This window comes from Triturus cristatus, chromosome 5_1 (genome assembly GCF_964204655.1).
Source record: "Triturus cristatus chromosome 5_1, aTriCri1.1, whole genome shotgun sequence".
Taxonomy (NCBI): Eukaryota; Metazoa; Chordata; class Amphibia; order Caudata; family Salamandridae; genus Triturus; species Triturus cristatus.
In genome coordinates this window covers 442675060-442694891 of record NC_140587.1, presented here as the reverse complement: position 1 = coordinate 442694891, position 19832 = coordinate 442675060, and the positions used below count along the sequence as shown (strand labels likewise).

At 47.7% G+C, this 19832-nt stretch overlaps 1 protein-coding gene and 1 long non-coding RNA gene across 3 annotated transcripts in view; one reads left to right on the top strand and one right to left on the bottom strand.

Moving 5' to 3' along the window:
• LOC146831027 (neural-cadherin-like) overlaps nt 1-19832 on the top strand; it is a 473840-nt gene that overhangs the window by 409235 nt on the left and 44773 nt on the right. Inside the window, exons 21-23 of the mRNA XM_085605228.1 lie at nt 3504-3736; nt 6842-7119; nt 7502-7716. Of these exons, the coding sequence (XP_085461354.1) occupies nt 3504-3736; nt 6842-7119; nt 7502-7716 (726 nt within the window). The remainder of the gene's footprint in view (nt 1-3503; nt 3737-6841; nt 7120-7501; nt 7717-19832) is intronic.
• The window catches only part of LOC146831025 (uncharacterized), a 226232-nt gene continuing 216904 nt past the window's right edge, over nt 10505-19832 (bottom strand). For both annotated transcript variants that reach the window (XR_014961515.1, XR_014961514.1), the window contains one exon: nt 10505-12753. This is a non-coding gene — a long non-coding RNA (uncharacterized LOC146831025). The remainder of the gene's footprint in view (nt 12754-19832) is intronic.

The following is a 19832-nucleotide window of genomic DNA, read 5'->3' as shown; positions in this document are numbered from 1 at the left end:
TTTGTTGCAATACCGCATGGCAGTGGTGTTCGCCATGTACACCTGAATCAGCCTTTCTTTGATGGATGGAAGGAAGGCTTTCAATCCCTAGCGGGTCGCTCTCAGTTCTAAAAGATTGATATGATGCTTAGATTCCACTGTATAACAGAGTCCTCTAATCTCCACCTCTCCTAGATAGCCGTCCCAGCCCGAAAGTGAAGCATCGGTCACCGCAGTCAGCTCTGGGTTGGGAAGAGACAGAGGTCTGCCGCTGGGTTAATCGTAATTAGTCACCTGCCACTGCAGGTCTTTTGCAGTCTCCTTCGAAATCCTTCGAAATCTGGGCCAGGACATAGAGGTTCTCCTTGTGCTGCGCCTACTGGAAATTCGGATCCCACTGCTGACACACATATTCCATCTGGCGTGCTTTACCAACAGGATGCACAAAGCCATCAGAACCAGCAGCCTCGGATATCCTGGGCTCCACACAAGCTGAAGTATCCACTTGCTGGAAGTGACCGCATACCATGTGGCAGGCGGTGACTGATCCTGCCACCAACAGGATGCTTGTGTGGGATGAAGGGTATACTAAAGGGGATTAGAGGCTGCCGGAGGGTGGGGGATTGGACAGATCGCCGGGCCTGGCTCTCACATCCTTTATGGGGTCCTCAGCCCCATCACCGAAAGGACTGGACAGGTTGCTGCACCAGCGGGTACAGCTTGTATAGTGGACACCCACTGGTGCCTCAAAAAAGTCAGCCATATGGGGAAAATGACTGCTGCTGAACCAGGCACATAGAGAGAGCCAGAAAGATATGGCAGTGACCAGCTCTCTTGAAAGAGCTCCGCCGCTGTGTCAGCCTTATCGCCAAATTGGCAGGAGTTGCCAAATGGCATGTCAATCAGTGAAGCCTGGACATCCTTTGAGAAACAACTGGACAGCGACCAGGCATGACAACACAGCGACAGTGTGGAGGCTATGGCTCTGCCTATGGAGTCTGTTGTGCCCAGCCTACTCATAATGCAGAACTTTTCTGCTTCCTTATCTATGAGGGCTAGATTGAGGATGGCGTGACCCTCCTCATGCAGCATGGGAAGCAGCTTTGCAATCGAAACTTAAAATGGATGGGAGTAACAGCCCAAGAGGCATGCGGTGTTCACTGACTGCAATGCTAGGCTGGTGGAAAAGAAGATGTGCTTCCCAAAGGTGTCCAACCTCTTGGATTCCTTGTCCAGTTGTGTGGACAGGAACGCACTTGGGTTGACCTTAGAGGTTGTGGCCTGCACCTCCAGACTCTCAGGGGAGGGTTGCTGGGAAAGGAAGGCTGTATTATAGGTGTATAGGCTGGGTCTCATGGGGTGGGACGATGGCATTGGGCAGTCATGCAGTGCACAGTAGCCCCTATGCAGGATTTGGCCCAGGCTCCCAGTAGCATGTCTGTGAGGGCTTCATTGAAAGGACGCAAGGGCTCAGCGAATCCAGCCTCTGGTTGAAGCACCTCGGTCAAGACATTGGTCTTGAATGCTGGCAGCTGCAGGTCAAGAACCTCCTCTGGCCTGCACATCACGGTGGTGAAGGATGTGCCTTCCTCTGAAACCAGGCCAGAGAGGGAATTATGGTAGAGTGCGGGGAAGTGTCCTGCCCACTGGCATCACCCAGCTCCTTGTACCAGTTCTCAGCTGAATCAGGGCCCTCCTCCATAGGACCAAACCCATCCTTCTCATTTCCCACTGCAGGAAGGAAGGGACTATCAAGTGGCAAGAAGTCCAGGGGTCGGTAGGGCTTGGACGGTGCCAGCTCAGAGTCGGGGATAAGTATGGGCTTGCTGTTATCAAGCAGCGCCAGCGGAGACCAGGCTGGCACTGGAATGAAGGAAACCAGAATGGAAGAAGGCAACCGTGTCGACGTCGGTGTAGATCCAGAGGGTGCAGCTCGCGTCAGTGGTAACCCAGCCAGGACACCTCACGGCTTCATGGCGCCTGAAGGCATGCCGGAGGGAGTCGGTGGCCCAAAGAGTGTGTGCATGGCATCATAAAATTAGATGAGCAACCATCATTCCTGCTCAAGGGAACCCGGGGTAGTGCAGAGTGGGCTCTGTTGCTAGCTCCGCAGGTGGAGTGCAGGAGTGGGGCCTAGAATCCTGGCATTTGGAGGGCCAAGCTGAGGAATGCTTCAACTTATTTTTCTTGTAATTCTTTGACTTACTTGACTTGGAGGAAGAGGTATTGGAGCACGAAGATGATGTCCATGGGAACGACACTGAGAACGGACCGAAAGTGGGAATGGGAATGTCACGGAGTTGCCTTCTGCCGTGCCATCGGGCACTTCATTGTACGTTCACAATCGCCTTCGGATGCATTGAAATCCACTTGCAGAGGCCTTGGAGTCGTGATTTGACCCCAGGCCCCAAAGACAGGCCAAGTGGGTAACAGACACAGACATCTGACCGTGACACTGGGAGCAATTGCACAAAAAAGGGTCCAAAAGGGTCCAAAAAATTACGTAGGTAGCGCTCCGGATCCACGCTGTTGGTGCCGAAAAAAAGCAGGAACAAAACATTGGTTTTTACATAGCTCTGTGTTTTTGGCATGAAAATAGTCATGAAAGAAACTGATGCCAGCGCGCCAGGTGGCTCTTACATGGGCACTGCAACATCACTTCCAACGCAGAGCCAATCAACGCCACCTACCGGTGTGCAGCAGTACTGCTCAAGGTTTTCTGGATCCAGTCTGAAGCCTGGGGAATATTCTAAGGTGAAGAAACTGCTGTTAGAAGTCTTTATCAAAAATGAAAAGATAGTGCTGCTGCCTGCACAGTGTAAGGACATGCACATCTACAACTGTGCTACCAGTATTAAGATCCAAGCGAATTGGTATATGCATTGCTTATTTTGTGCAGGTGCTTGCAGGTGGTGAACAATAGCAGTTAGTTGTGTAAGACCAAGTCAGCATTTTCATCATCCGATTTCGGCCCAGCAAAAGAGAGGGAACGGCCTAAAAGGAAGAAAGAAGGAATAACGTAAAGGACCACAGTGACAAAAGGAGAAAGTGGAGATAATAAAGGACATACTAGAGTACTAAAGAGATAGGAAGTGTAGCTTGGTGGCAGAAAGAGCCAGGAGGTAGAAATTGGACTAGGCAACTTTGATATTAGGCAACCACAGAATTTGGTTGCATCACCGGTGGGCTTCTAAGAAAAACTTTGGGCCCCATACTCTTTTGTTGTTTTTACAAATTAGGTACTTTATACATCTTGTTTTTGCATATATGATATATCCATCTAAGCTATTGACTATATTAATCATTGCTGTTCAACACTTGTCATTGTCACAAAACATATACTACGCACCCTTACCCCCAACATATATTCTATGATATGTCCCTTAACCTATTATTGTGGCACTGTTACATGTTAGGTCTAAGGGTACTGAGGCCCTCTAACTACAACCATTTCAATGCGATATCCTGTTCCAGTGAACAAAGAAAGATGCTCCAGTAATTAGATTTTACTCTGTATTATGCAGGTGTGACAGCTGAGGAATTTATAGCTGAATCTCCAGAAAAAGAAAGTAGGTACAACACCCTGAAGAAGCTGCTCGCTCAGACCATCCCTGCCCGCGTGGAGAACCTCTATCTGTTCAGCGTCCTAAATGTTCCGGGTCAGTCACGCGGGATTGACGTGTGGTTTGCAGCTCATGGCTCACCCTATTACCCGCCTGTGAAACTTGAAGGCAACGTAGCGGCTTCGAAAGAGCAGGTACGTTGTGTGTGCAGTGGCTCTCTGTGTAATTCATTTAGGATTTGCAGAGTAACAGTCTCAAAGAGAAAATCCTTGATATATATTTTAACATACTTATTAATACCGCTCATAATTTTTCTATCATTCTCAATAGGGAACTATTTAACCTAACATGAAAACAGTGGACTCTGTTATCTTTTATTGACCAGATAATGATTTGAAATAAATGTGGGTCCTGTTCATTATTATTAATATATATTTTTTGCTAAAGATGGAATTCTTTCATGCGCTTGTAGGGCATGCCATATAACCTCACTGTAGATCATTTTAGATGTTATGTTATCTACTGTTTAAATTCCTAAGAGGAAATTTACTACCAATTTGCACTGGGATTGCACCGCAAATGTAGCACAAATCAACACAAAGTGTAGATTTTGGGAATTGCTTTCTAGTGCAAAACATGTTTTGTGCCAGAAAGAAGCTCCGTATTTGTGAAGACGGTGTACTATAGTTGGTACATGGGCGTTGCCATTCAACCACCCTTGGGTTTGTCACAAATCCCTACTTTCTGACATTGGTAGGTGGGGATTTGGGTCACAAATGTAGCTATCTTGAGACAGGAGTAACCTTAGCTTTTCCCAAAACGTTTCTAACTTTGCATGTGTGCTGTACTGTAGAGCACAAACGTATAAAAGTGTTAAAACGATGTCAAAGCAAACTGTACTCAAAGGGTCCCTTTATACACTAAAACCTATGGTCGATATCGCACACACTCTTGCACTTTCCAAGGCAGTCTTAAGTAAGCCAGAGCAGGGACGGGAAATTCTGTGTAAATTTACACCCTAGAGTATCGTAGTGTGGGCCATTGTGGGTACTAAAAAGTAGGGACATTTTTGTTCTAGATCGAATTTCAAATGCCATTGTTTTGTGCCAATGCGAGGCAGCAGTGGGTTCTATGTTACCGAGTGTTTGTAGAACTAAGGGGTCTTCTTTATTTTTGGAAAACTTGGTACTGGGGTAGAAATAGAGAGAGGTTTACTTGCCCAGAGTCAGAGCCGAAGGTAGTTTTCTCTGTCCAAGGAGGGATTGCAGAATGTTCATTTTGGCAAATGTAGAACTATTTGATGTTCTCTGTGTTTTTGCAATGATCGAAATGGAGTGTGATCTTTTTGTCCTAGATAGAATGTACGTACATGGTATTTCAATAGTACAGACTAAGCCAAAACCTGGCGGATCACTACACAATCAAAGACAAGCATAAATTCAAAGGGCAATAGAAGAGAAAGCTCGGTTCTGGGCAGTTAATGCTTTGCTATGTAGTGTTCTTTCAGGAAGTGAGTCTTCAACTCTTTACTAAATTGGAGCAGAGTTGGGGTAGTCCTGATGGATACAGGAATGTTGGTCCAGATCCTGCATGCATAGATGGGAAAGCCCTGCTTTCTTATTTTTTCTGTTTTACACTTCTTAGTCTGCAGTCTGATGGTATCCTGGCTGAGGGTGTGCAGAGAACCACCAGAGATGGTGATCTTGTCTGCAAAGTAAGCAGCAGTGCTGCTTGTGATGGTTTTGCAAATGATGCAGCTGGTTTTGAAGATGATGACTGCTTGTAAGGAGAGCAAATTGAGTTTTACCAGAATATGGGTGATGTGATTATATTTCTTCAGGCTCTGGATGAGATGTCATGTAATATGTAGGATGCCCATACGGTGGACATTGTGGAGTTTGGAAAGCCATGGAGTAGGCATTGCTACCATCTAGTTGCAAGAATTTCAAAGACTTGAACATCTGGAAAAAAGAGTTTGACTTTCTACAGAAGAGAGAACTGGTACCACGCCATCTTTGTTTTTGGCAATGCGTTTCCTGGGTGGTGACGTGGTGATGTGGGACAATCAGAGTGACTTAGCATTCGTTGAAAGTTGGGATTCAAAGTTGTCAATGTTCATATAATTGAGCCAGGTTTATGTTGTACCATTTGTTGTTCTTTGCAAATAACAGGAATTATGTCTTGGTATCTTGGTTGGGTTGAGCTTGAGGTAGGTAATGGACATCCAGGTTTGGAGGATGTGCAGACAGTGTTTGAGACGTTGGATGTCTGATGCAGAGAAGACTTTCAAGTAGAGTTGTGTATCACTGGCATACACAACTCTGTTATCTGTGAAAAGAGCACCAAGTGGCCCCATGTAAAGGGTGAAGATGACAAGACAGTATGAAATCCTGGGTGACCCCCAGGGTATAGGCATCTTTGGTGATCTGGAGGTGCCTTTGTAAACAAACTGGTGTTGGTTGGAAAGGAAGAAGAAGAACCAGTGAAGGACATAGCCTGTGAATCCCCTTTGAGACACCAGGGTACGTATGAGGGTGAGGTGGTTGACTGTGTCAAAGGCAGCTGAGATGTACAGCAATATCATGAGACACAGGTCATCTTTATCTGTGGTCAGCAGGGCATAGTCTACGATGTTAAGGTAGCGCTTTCTGTGCTGCAGCATGATGTGAAGCCAGACTTGTAGGAGTGAGGAGATGGTTCACATTGATGTGAACTTGGAGTCAGACAGTGCTCCTATTGATTTTGCCGATGAATGATAGTTGAGTGATGGGCCTGTAGTTGCTGAGGTCATCAGGATCTATTGTAGGTTTCTTTTAGAGTGGGACGAACCAGCCTGTCTTGAGAGCGCCTGTGGTAAGTAGGGGTAAGAGAGCGTTCCCAGAGAGATAGCTTTGATGAAGGACAATATAATCTAAGAGATTATCTTCATAAGAAGTGGCTTTGGGGAGTAGAGAATGTCAGCAAGATCTGGGAGAGATAGTGATTTGAAGGTTGACTTTCGCAGGATTCTTCAGAAAGGGGAACAGCACAGAGTTATTTTTTGGCAAATATAGAATTGTAATATCTTCTTTTGTGGCCAAGGTGGGACTGCAAGGTGTTTATAGTAAAGACAAAACTGTAGGTTATTCAATATTAGTACTGCACAATGGCATGGACAAGTGGACACAATAGTTTGATCCTGTGAAAGACACCAGGCTCAAATCCCCAAAGAGCAGCACCGAGTTCCCCCGTTTTTATAGTCTTTTCAATTGTTCTTCATGTGACTTACTGCTTGTCCTTTCTTTCTTTCTGCTTCGCAGTTACAAACCTCTTTGGGTGTGCACATTCAGCAGATCGGTGTGAATGAGTGTGCCAATACGAACTGCAGCGATAGCACTGGATGTATCAGTACCAAGACTTTCAAGCACGTGCCGACGGTCGTTGCTGCTGGTGGTGTCTCACTGGTTTCAGTGACTGTACTGACCGCAGCAGAGTGCGCCTGCGCGGCACGGGAAAGTCAGCACCTCTCCTGCGCCTCGTACCCTGCCAACCCATGCCTGAACGGAGGAACCTGTGTTGACACACATCTGGGCTACATGTGAGAGCATATTTTCGTACTGGATATAGTTTCACTTTCAAATCAACAGATTATAATAAATTAACTGTAATCACTTAGGGCCTGATTACGAGTTTGGCGGATGGGATTCTCTTTCACAAACGTGACAGATATTCCGTCCGCCATATTACAATTTACATTGGATATAATGGAATTGTAATATTGCGGACGGGATATCCTTGCGTTCGTGATGTAGTAACCTTGTCTGCCAAACTCGTAATCAGGCCCTTAGTGTTTGTAGCAGCTTGTTCTAATATAAGGCAATGTCCATGATGCCTCCTTCCATATCCACCTAATGTGAAAATGTGTTTGCAACAGCTATACAGCAGACAACTAAACCCAAGGCAACGCTTTCTTTTCCCAGATGCCAGTGCCCGCCTTTTTTCTATGGTGTTGAATGCCAGCAGACACAACGCACATTCACTGGCCACGGCTATGCCTGGTTTCCCGCTCCTAGCCTTTGCTTTGAGAGTCGAATATCTCTGGAGTTCATCACAGAGGTAGCAGATGGCCTTCTACTCTACTCTGGACCAATGACCCACCAGCAGCCAGAGGAAGCGGAAGATTTCATTCTTCTAGGTCAGAACATTTGTTATTGCTCTTTGTGGTTTTTGGAAGCAGAGGGATTTGTGTGTGCACATTGCAATGCTTAGTGAGGAAAGACATTTAGGAGTCCTCTTCTGCCATAGCATTGTTCCTAAAGCACTGGCTGATCCATTGAATTTTAGTTTTGCTGCAGATATACTACAGTGTGTGTCTACGATTGTCATTCACTCTAATGAAGAGATGTGGCATTTGTTTTCACATTTTATTGTTCATACTATAATAGGCATTCATTAAACGGGCGATTCATTACTAGTCCTCTCCCAGTGGTCTCTGCAGTCAATGGACTGTTCTCTGACATTGTCCGGTTCTCTTCCAGCCTTCTTCAGTTTCTGATTACAACTCACCACCCATATACCTCTTCACTGTGCTTATCCCTTATCTCCACATCATCCATTCTTATTCCTATTTCTCCATGACTTTTGGTCGTCTCGCCTCTTCCCCGCCTTGCTTCTCCCCTCCATCCCTCCCTGACAGCACCCCTAGTCAATTTCCATTTCTCCATGGGTATTTTCATTTTTTATTTTACTGCCACACATTTGTTTGGTGACGTTAATTGACGGTCGTGACCCAATACTTTGAAGAACTCCTCCGCTGCAGTCTACGTTAGCAATGAAGCATTTCCCATAATCCACACACCATTGAGCCAACTGTAGACCTTTAACCATCCATCTCCTTCTCCCAAATAAAGGCAGAGTAAAGGCTCATCTCTGACAAAACAGAGTTTTAAGCTTCCTTGATTCCAACAAATGCTCAGATTAATGTCACAGTCTAAATGCAGACTTGTGTGATGACTGCAGCAACTAAAGAAAGACATCAGTGACACGCCTGATGCAGACGCAGTGCTTAATTTGTTCTGTAGGGCTGTTGGGTGCCAAGATAGCAAGACTGCCTTTGTCTTTTTCCCGCACCACTCTATCCTTCCTGTCTGTCCCACTCTTGCAAGTACTTTCTGATCCCTGCTTTCTCGCTTCATCACTATTTTCAATCTTTCTCTTCATCCTTCGTTCTCCTTTGTTTGCCTTTCTCTGTCTTGCTCTGGGTCAAAAGTTTAAAGGTGAATAATCACACCTGGTCCCCAAAAATGAGTGCCAAGGCCTACCACCAGCACAAATTAAGAACTGTACAGGTGTCATGCTTTTAGGTCATTTTGGCATGCCCGTTGATTTAACACCAATTTCCAAAGCAAAGTCAGCCTTTCTGGCTTTCCACAAATGGCTACCTTTTCGGTCTGTAGGACAGCCGCGTATTACAGCCTCTAGTCATAATATAGACACCACTTGTGGAATCTATGAGCTGGATGCCCCATCTGCCCTAGGTTTCCACACTCATCTAAGAGTTTTCATCCCCGAACTTTTAGACCTCTGCAATTTCTATTGATAAAGCAATCCATCATCTCTAGCCAAATCATGATTCTTTCTGAGTAGACAGCCTATTTCAGAACTCAGGTTTGGGAAAGCAGGGGGTAGACCAGTGATATGTGATGGGACTCATTTTATGGTCCCTGGCCTCAGTCTTTTTAATTGGATTTTAGACCTGTCATTCGAGCACAATCTTGCTACCTGCTCCTCAGCAAACCCGAGACAAGTATACTTTTCAAGTAAGCCTAGAAACAAGGACTGGGGCTGCCAGCACATCAGGTAGGTACCGCCATATGGCAGGGACCTACGTGTGGTACACCAGGTACTTTATTTTACATTATCATGGCTCTGACACTCTAAACAACAAACATCCTCTCAAGCATAGCACTCGAACACTAAGGGGCTTTATTTAGAGTTTGGCACATGGCATATTCCGTCATGAACGGCAGTTCCTAGCCATAACATGAAAAAGATGAGAAAACAGAAGCAAATATTTTGGTACTGATACAAAATACATAAATAAATCTCCATTGAATCACATCACATACACCATATATTCGATATAAAGTGCTGACGTAAAAGTGTCAAGTGCAATTCATAGTGCAAACTCATATGGTATAACTCCTGAAGACAGACAACTTTAGAATTGTAACATTTGTTACGGATCAAGTAAATGTCCAGTGCAAAAATATAGCTCAAAACAAAAAGTCTACATACATCTATGCATCCTAAATGACTGTGTAATCTGCTTCAAGAAATCAGCAGCTCAAACCATCAATTAATATGCAGTTAGTAGCAACAATATTTACCCTTTGCCAGCGATGTAAAGCTTGTTCAGACTGCAGACTAGCCTATATTGCAGTGAATTATGAGAAGCGCCCCACCCTTCTGGCGTCCGCCTCCTCAAATACCATTGTTTTTGCATTTTGGCCTGCCAGTGTCCCAAAGAAGGGATCTCCCCTATTCTCCACTCTGCAAGGCTACGAGCCCCAGTAATGCCAATATAGAGCAGACACTGAACGCTCTCATTGGCCATTCAAGTGGCATGGGATGAGACAAATAATAAAAGCACGGGTTCCGGGGATATGGGAATGTGCGTAATATCTGTAAGCATCTGAAAAATATTGTTGGAGCCGGCCTCGTGGCGTGGTCCTGTTCCCCCTCGCCAAGCCGCACGAGGTCCCCTGCACCTCGGGGCTCCTCCATTTTGGATTGTACGTGACTCTGCGCACCAGCCTACGTGACCCCGCTCAACCCGGCCTCGGCCCCAGCAGGCCCCGACATCAAGGCACCAACAACTGGCCAGGGGAAATGTTTTGAATATAGCTTCTCACCAATAAGCCACACCCAATCCCTGCACTCCCACCTGGGAGGCATATAACAAAATGCAAAGACTCTATCACTTTTAGAATAAGGCTTGGGGTTTATTATATAATACTCTCTAAACAAAAGCTGTCTCAGATACCAAATGCATAAGATTCAAATATATGTAGCAAACTTATAATCTAAAGGCATGAATCAATAACTGAGCAAACTATAATACTGATTAATAAACAAGCAATAACTGATATAAGATAAGGTACACTGGACGTCCTGCAAGAGATCAGAAAGATATACATATATAGAGAGCAGAGGAGTACTCTGGATGTGCACCTCCCACACCACAAAGAAAACACCTCCAATGATTAAAGAACCACACAACTCAATACATCACCTGGTGCATACACTGCCCACTTCTGACTGGGGGAATTAAAGCCGGGGATCAGAGCTCAGCAAGCCAGGGTTCAATCCGAGATAGACACGTCTGCCCTCGCTCGGAATCCAAACTCCCAGTTTCTCAGCCTGCAACCCTCAGCTATAAACACACTAGAAGATTCGTGAAAGACCTCCTCCCACCGCCAGAGGAATTTTACCAGAACTGGCCAAGTTCCAAGCAAGCATCTCCATGGCAGTAAGGAGCTCTCAAGTCTCTTCCTCCATTCGCACTTCTTCCAGCCTCTGTCTTGACGAAGCTCTCACAAGGCCTTTCACAGTACACTAAACAAAAACAATCGCTCAGGAAAACACCAAGACCTTGAATGTGAATAACCCAAACAACTTGCAAGCACGGCTGTGCACGCAGCAGCAAGGCAGAGTCAGACATGAGGCCCTGTCAAAGGCAATAGTCCGCACCTATAATTCTCATCCACACAACTTACAAGCACCACTGGGCACACAGAAAAGTTTGAAGCAAGGTAAAGTCAGAAGGCAGAATGACATTAGACTACGTCAAAGCCAATAGGTCAAAGTCATAATTCACCTAACCCATATAACATTATACACTTAATCCCTCAGTATACAACATTGAGCACATGTGTGCACCACCACCCACAAGACTGCACCTCAACATCCCATACCTTCTATTCTTGGAAAGACTATTCCACTAAAAGACAGAAGAAATGCAGGCATATGCAAACCCATCCTACATTAAGGCTAAGGTAACATAACACACTTAAGTCAGTACAGAATGGTGGTGGTTGAGGGTCATCATAGGGTGTCAGACCACAAAAGTGGCTGATTCACTACATTGCACCCCATGACCCTTGATCATCACCATTCACATATGTCAAAAACAAAATCTAATGAAGCACTGCATTTCTTAAATCATTGCAAAGCAAATAGCAACTGTATATCATAACTGAAAAACAAAACTATCATTAAAGCACTGCATATCTCAATTGAAAGCAAAATCATTTAAAACCACATTTCTAAATTAAAAGTCACAATTACTAAAAAGCACATGTTGAAACAGCAACTCATGTTTTGAAGTCGCTACACAAAAATATATAATTCAAAACAAATCATGACTAAAAAGCAACTATGATCGAAATGCTCCATTGCAAAACTGAAAAACTCATCAAAAGTATATGATAATCACTTTAGAGCAAATAAAGTCTGCATTCTCTAAATACATGTAAAAGCAATAACTCAGGTGCATCTAGAAATTGCTCATAGATATCTGGATACATGTTTAAATGAATACACAAAATAAATGAATCAAGCTTTTGAATGCTCCTAATGCCTCTAATTGTTAAACTGGAAACTCTACTGCCAAACTCATATATTGTAGCAACAGCTACAGGTTATTACTGTTCAGTTACTAACTCAGAAAATATCTACTCTGATTGCAGCTAAGCGTCTCTCAGTTTTTTCTCTCTAAAATCAAAAACAGTCCTTCTGTGTGAAAAAACACACAGCCGTCTCCCATCGCATCTGAACTTCACGTTGATAAAACAGTTCTGGCAAAGCACATCCTGTAGTTCTCTCATTTGTTTTGTCTTTGCTGCCACACAGGCAGGTACCCTGTGTGAAAGACACACAGCCTTCATATATGTAAGGTCGACCTCACGTGACGGAAACAGTTCCACACACTGCTGATCCCTCTTTGCTTGGAAAGAAGCAGTCCATCATGTTCTCCGGTATATATCTGTATCTCCTTGACAAGGGAGGACCCCATCCAGTCTGGTTAGCCACAGGCATCAGCCGCCACCATCTGTTCTGACGATCACTCCAGGCTTGGGGGGGGGGGGAGGGGAGAGGGGAGAGGGGAGAGGGAGGGCCCCACTCACACGGGAGAAGGGAGTCCCACTCACACGCAGAGAACTGGGCGAATCTGAAAAAGAAACAAGCATCACTCTTCTAGCAAAAAACATTTTTCAAAAGCACACTTTCATTTTTACATAGCTATCTTCTAGCTCTGGGGAATTGTCTAAGAATACTACCAACGCTTTAGCCTCTGAATTCTTGGTAAAATCTCTCTTTTTCTATACACAGCAAGAAGGGCTGGGGCAGTCTCCTTCTCTCACTTCTCTCACTGCACCCCTCACAAGTGCTGCCCCCCTTCACAAATCTCTGCGGACACTAAATGGCCCCTTGCCAAACATAACAAGCAGAGATTTCTCCAGCTGTCTCTAGCTCACACCTTATCTCTTCAAGGTCAACGTGCTCTGAACTCCTGCTGCCAACTTTCATCTGTACCTATCTGCTCTGTGACTCTCTCTACTGGGGAGAGGAGCTGGGATGACCCCTCCCGTAGGAATTCCTCCTAAGTCATCACAGAAAGCCTGAGCTCTTCTCAGCGTTGCTGGATGATCTCACTGCAAGCCTCCCAAACATCAGTCTCAAAGACGCTTTCAAATGACCCACTCCCAGAACAACTCGTTACATGTCTGAGAGGAAAAACAGCTTTAACCTCTCCTTACCTCCAGCAAGACTTCACATTCTTTAATCTGAAAATGCTCCCCCATTCTGTCTAACTAATTCAAGCAAATTCTTATTGTCATTAGTCTATCACCACATGAAAACAAAAAACTAAACTGCTCTTGACATATCAAAAAGAAAAAAGCATTGGCAATATAAAAAGTCACATATCAAGTCCCATGCTACTTCTGTAACAATATCTGGGACAGCATCAGTCAAAGAAGGTATATATTTGTTCAGTTAATAATAATCAACTGTCATGCGCCAAGTATTGTCACCACCTCAACCTGTCAAGCCCTGAATGATCTCACTGATCCCTTCACGCCCATCTGGCATTCTGTACTGTTTCAAATTAATTTCCTTTATAACATAGGGCACCTTCACTGGGAAATCTTGTGTTTCAAACTCCACTTCAAGACTTTCTATCAAATCCTGTGCAAACTGTTTTTCTGTCTGTACATGCCACTTAATAACCATTGCAATCTCCCATAGGCAAACCACATTTTCTCTAACTCTGTTCTGTCCAGTATCTGTTGGTGCGCAAAAGCACAACATTTGTCCAGCATCTGAATTTAAAAGTAACTTTTCATTTCCCTGCACTTTCCTGTAATCATTGTACACAATCTGCTGTTCACATTCAAAATCATATTGTTGCATTTTTCTTTCGAAGCAAAATGTATCATTCACTGTCATGTCTAATTTATGTCCGCAACCGGTGATCGTTAAGCCTAAAACATTAGTCTGTTCACTTTCCTGCACATTCCTTCCTGGCACATCTGAATCATTCTGGCAGGTCAAAGTAAACCGCTTCACAGCCTGGTACACGTTTAATTCTGTCTTCAAAGATCTATTTTCAAACTGGGCATCAACTAGCTCTGTTTTCAACTCACTACGATCTTTTAGCAAATGCTCACATGTTTGATGCATATTAACGAACACATTTAAAATAACACCGCTGTCTCTGTCTAAAATGTAATTAATCTCCCTCTGATTAACACCCTGCATCGCAACTCCGGAGTCTGGAATCTCAAGGGAGTCCCACGTTTCAGAGTTATGCTTTGATATCTTACATTCACTTTGCAACTGAAAACATTTTATATGCATTCCTTAACAAACACTTGAAAGGGAGCCAGCCCTTTCTGCCTCACGTAGCAAGCTATTTATAAGCACTTTTTACAAAACACACTTAAACACACACACACACCAATTCTAACTCAGCACAATTAGCTCACTTCACGAGCCAGCACATCATATGGGCTACCCCCATGCAAATAAATCAATTGATATCTAAAGGTCTGCTTTCAATTTCTAAACAAAAAAAAAAACATTTCTTCCCCTTTTAAATCAATGTTCAGATCCTGCCGACTACGCCAAAATGTTTTGAATATAGGTTCTCACCAATAAGCCACACCCAATCCCTGCACTCCCACCTGGGAGGCATATAACAAAATGCAAAGACACTATCACTTTTAGAATAAGGCTTGGGGTTTATTATATAATACTCTCTAAACAAAAGCTGTCTCAGATACCAAATGCATAAGATTCAAATATATGTAGCAAACTTATAATCTAAAGGCATGAATCAATAACTGAGCAAACTATAATACTGATTAATAAACAAGCAATAACTGATATAAGATAAGGTACACTGGACGTCCTGCAAGAGATCAGAAAGATATACATATATAGAGAGCAGAGGAGTACTCTGGATGTGCACCTCCCACACCATAAAGAAAACACCTCCAATGATTAAAGAACCACACAACTCAATACATCACCTGGTGCATACACTGCCCACTTCTGACTGGGGGAATTACAGCCGGGGATCAGAGCTCAGCAAGCCAGGGTTCAATCCGAGATAGACACGTCTGCCCTCGCTCGGAATACAAACTCCCAGTTTCTCAGCCTGCAACCCTCAGCTATAAACACACTAGAAGATTCGTGAAAGACCTCCTCCCACCGCCAGAGGAATTTTACCAGAACTGGCCAAGTTCCAAGCAAGCATCTCCATGGCAGTAAGGAGCTCTCAAGTCTCTTCCTCCATTCGCACTTCTTCCAGCCTCTGTCTTGACGAAGCTCTCACAAGGCCTTTCACAGTACACTAAACAAAAACAATCGCTCAGGAAAACACCAAGACCTTGAATGTGAATAACCCAAACAACTTGCAAGCACGGCTGTGCACGCAGCAGCAAGGCAGAGTCAGACATGAGGCCCTGTCAAAGGCAATAGTCCGCACCTATAATTCTCATCCACACAACTTACAAGCACCACTGTGCACACAGAAAAGTTTGAAGCAAGGTAAAGTCAGAAGGCAGAATGACATTAGACTACGTCAAAGCCAATAGGTCAAAGTCATAATTCACCTAACCCATATAACATTATACACTTAATCCCTCAGTATACAACATTGAGCACATGTGTGCACCACCACCCACAAGACTGCACCTCAACATCCCATACCTTCTATTCTTGGAAAGACTATTCCACTAAAAGACAGAAGAAATGCAGGCATATGCAAACCCATCCTACATTAAGGCTAAGGTAACATAACACACTTAAGTCAGTACAGAATGGTGGTGGTTGAGGGTCATCATAGGGTGTCAGACCACAAAAGTGGCTGATTCACTACAGGGTACCACGTGAACACTTCCCCACTCCCGGCGGAGGGCAGTATCGATGGGACCCCCAACCATCCTCCCACACCTAGGTGCGATCGCCCCCCAGCTCTCCTGGGCCTGGCGCCTCTCCTGCTGAGCGTCTGGCCGCTCCCGACCCGGCCTCTCCGCCCCCCCGGGCGCAAGGGTCCGGACATCAAAGGGCTCCAGACCTATATCTGGGGTGACCCTGCAACAGGACAGCAGTTGTATCCCGGAGTCAAGAGCCCTGCTGATCGGATCGCGGCTGACCCTACGGAGAAAGACTCATCCTGGAACCACGCTCTGAGCCCTGCTGACTACGTCGCGGCTCCACCGTGCTTAAAGACCTTCACGAACCTTTGGGGCCCTGCTGACGCTGTCGCGGCCCGACCTTGTTGAACTTGCCATCAGAGCCCAGCTGACCTCGTCGCGGCTCGACCGAAGCGGACCTACCACCGGAGCCCTGCTGACTGTGTCGCGGCTCGACCTTGTTGAACTTGCCATCAGAGCCAAGCTGACCTCGTCGCGGCTCGACCCAAGCGGAACTACCACCCGAGCCCTGCAGACACCGTCGCGGCTCTCCACGTCCGAGCTGCTTTGAGACCAGCACCTGCCGCTCCGATCCTCGGAGCCACCTTCGGCCTAACGCAAGGTCTGGCGCAGAGCTTCCCCGTACCAGGCTGGTACTAAGACTGTCCCGCTACCCTGTCCCTACAAAGACATTGAGACTCTTTCTGGATCTCTCGATCCCCCTGTAAATATTTCGAAAGTGCTACTATTGATAAAGTACCTAGATAAGCAACTGATACGGAGTCCTGTGTGGTGGTGTTACTGGGCCTAGTACGATCATAGGAGAAGGACCTCTCCTAAGAGGCTTCTCAGCGGCGCTCGGCTATAACTTTGCGGTAGGAAGGTGCCTCGGAGTGGGTCCCCTGACTCCTCGGTGGTCTTCCCTCCAACATTTGGTGGCCAGCGACGGGATCCGAGCCAGACGCAATCGTACAGGCAAGTAACGCACCCGCTGCCTAACCAGACGGAAAAAGAAAGAGAACCATGAGCAGCCAAGAAACAACCGTGGCCGCAACCTTCCAGCAAGAAAGGTTGGAAGAATACACCCACAAAGAATTGAAACAATTCTGCAAGGACAAAGGGATCCCAACCACAGGATTGGGCACCAAGGAAGAAATGCAGAAAGCCCTGAAAGCTTGGGCAGAATCCGAGGCCACTCCACCCCAAGGCGAAGGGACCTCGGCCTGGGACGAAAACCTGCCGCCGACCATGACCCTGGCAGATGGGGGACGAAGCATCCCGGAAGCCGGCCTACCCCACGAAGAAATGCGAGAACGGGAGAGGGTCCGGACACACGAATTGGAACTCGCACGACTCCGGCTGGACGGTGAACTCCTGCTGGCGGAGAAAAAGTTGGCCTTGGAGCAACTACGGCTGCAGGAGGAAATCGAAGAAAAGAAACGGCATCGAGAACTAGAAGAGAAACGGCTAACCCTCGAGCACGAGAGGGGCCTCAAGGAACTCGAACTAAAATCGAAAACGGGGGAGACCAGCACCCCCGGATCCCGGGACGCTCTGCCACTGACCGAGCCAAAGGTTCATATCCCCAAGGATGTTGTCAAGGAGTACTATAAAAACAACGACATCCAGCAATGGTTCCGAGCATACGAGGTAGCCATGACCTCCCACCGGGTACCCCGGAAGGATTGGGGTGCCGGCCTATGGGGGAGGTTCCTCAGCGAGGGCCGGGATACTCTGCTGCAACTCCCCGACGCGGTGATGACCTCGTACGACCACATGAAAGAGGCCCTACTCACCCGCTACGGACTATCAGCCGAGATGTACCGGCAGCGCTTCCGGGACTGCAAGAAGCTCCCGGTACCACATGGGTCGAATACGTGGACTTCTTCAGTAGAGCCTTTAAAGGGTGGATAAGAGGGAGCAAGGTCACCTCGTACAACGAACTGTTCGACCTCATTGTCTGGGAGCACCTCGCCAACAACTGCTTTGTCGAACTAAGGCAACACCTCCTTGACAGCAAACTGACCGAGCCCCGGAAGCTCGCCGCCGAAGCCGACCGATGGGTCAACACCCGGGTCCCCCGGAACCCCGTGGGGGACTACCAATGGAGTACCACGGGACCTCCTCGCCAGCGGGGCGGAGGAGGAGGGTCCCACCGCAGACGAGAATTCCCGGTCGGGCCGCCCCGAAGCCCGCCACGAGGCCAAGCCGCCAACCACACGTCCCCGACCCTGGTCCGTAGGGGGACCCCCATCGCCAGGCCAGGACCCCGACCAACAGTGACCTGCTTCGGCTGCCAACAGACAGGCCACTATGCGGCCTGCCCCGTGAACCGACGAAACGGGACCGCTGGGCCCCCTCCCCGACAAATAGCCGCCGCAGCCCTGGTGGAAGGAGAAGAGGAGGAGGGAAACCGTGACGTCGGGTCCCCCGAGTGGGAACCGGCTGCCATGTCCCTCGTATGCCTGGGCACCCGAGAAATGGTGCCCCGAGCCCCCATCCCGAGCAACACCCAGAAGTACCAGCAGTGGGTCACCATCAATGGGCAACGGGCCGAAGCCCTCCGTGACACTGGGGCCGCTGTCCGCTGCCACCTGGTGACCCCCGAACAGATCCTGCCGCATGTCCTATGCCCTGTCCGGACCGCGGACAACACCGAAAGCATGTGCCGGATGGCCCGGATCCCCTTCGAGTGGGGAGGAGTATCAGGCACCCTGAAAGTAACTGTCCGCGACGACGCTCCAGTGGACTGCCTCCTGGGGAACGACCTGGAGAGCTCCCCCTGGCCCAGGTGGAGCGCCGAGAGCATCTGGGGATGCTAGGGCTGCCCGAATGGGCCTGCGCCACCACCCGGTCCATGACCGCCCAACCAGCCGCTGCAGCGGCCCCCGTCGAGCCTGCGGGTCCAGAACTGCTACCCTCCTCCGGCACGGAGGAGCCTGACGATGAGGCCGGGCCATCCGAACTTTCCCCCGTCGAGGCCGCCTCCCTCAGCGAGATCCCCGAGCTGGCCCAGTGGCGCCATGACGGGGGCCCAACCCGCGAACAGTTCCAACAAGAACAGAAGGCCTGCCCGTCCCTCGAGGGGGCCCCGACAGCAAGCGGCCGCCCAGGCCACGGGGGACCCCACGGGAACCCACTGGATCTATTGGGACAATGACTTGTTATATAGCGAACAGAAAGTCGCCTAGGAGCCGGCCGTGTGTTGGTGGTTCCCCTCCGATTCCAAGAGTTCCTCCTGAACCTGGCGCATGACGTGCCCCTCGCCGGACACCTCGGGCGAGACAAGACCTACAGCCGCTTGGTGACCCATTTTTATTGGCCCCGAATGCGGAGAGACGTGGACCAACACTGCCGGTCCTGCCAGACCTGCCAAGCCAGCGGGAAGACTGGGGGTCGAGTCAAGGCCCCCCTCCAACCATTTCCAGCCGTCCACACCCCGTTCGAACGGGTAGGGATCGACATCGTGGGGCCCCTCGACCCCCGAACCACCCTGGGCCGCCGCTTCATCCTGGTACTGGTCGACCACGCCACCCGATACCCAGAGGCCATCCCCCTCCGAACTGTGACAGCGCCAGTGGTGGGCCGGGCCCTGATGGGCATCTTCTCCAGGGTGGGGTTCCCCCGAGAAGTGGTGAGCGACAGGGGTACGAACTTCATCTCGAAATACATGAGATCCCTCTGGCAGCAATGTGGGGTCACCTACAAGTTCACCACCCCTTACCACCCCCAGGGGAACGGACTGGTCGAGCGGTTCAACAGAACCTTGAAAGGAATGATCAAGGGCCTGGAAGAGCCCCTGAGGAGGAGATGGGACGTCCTGCTG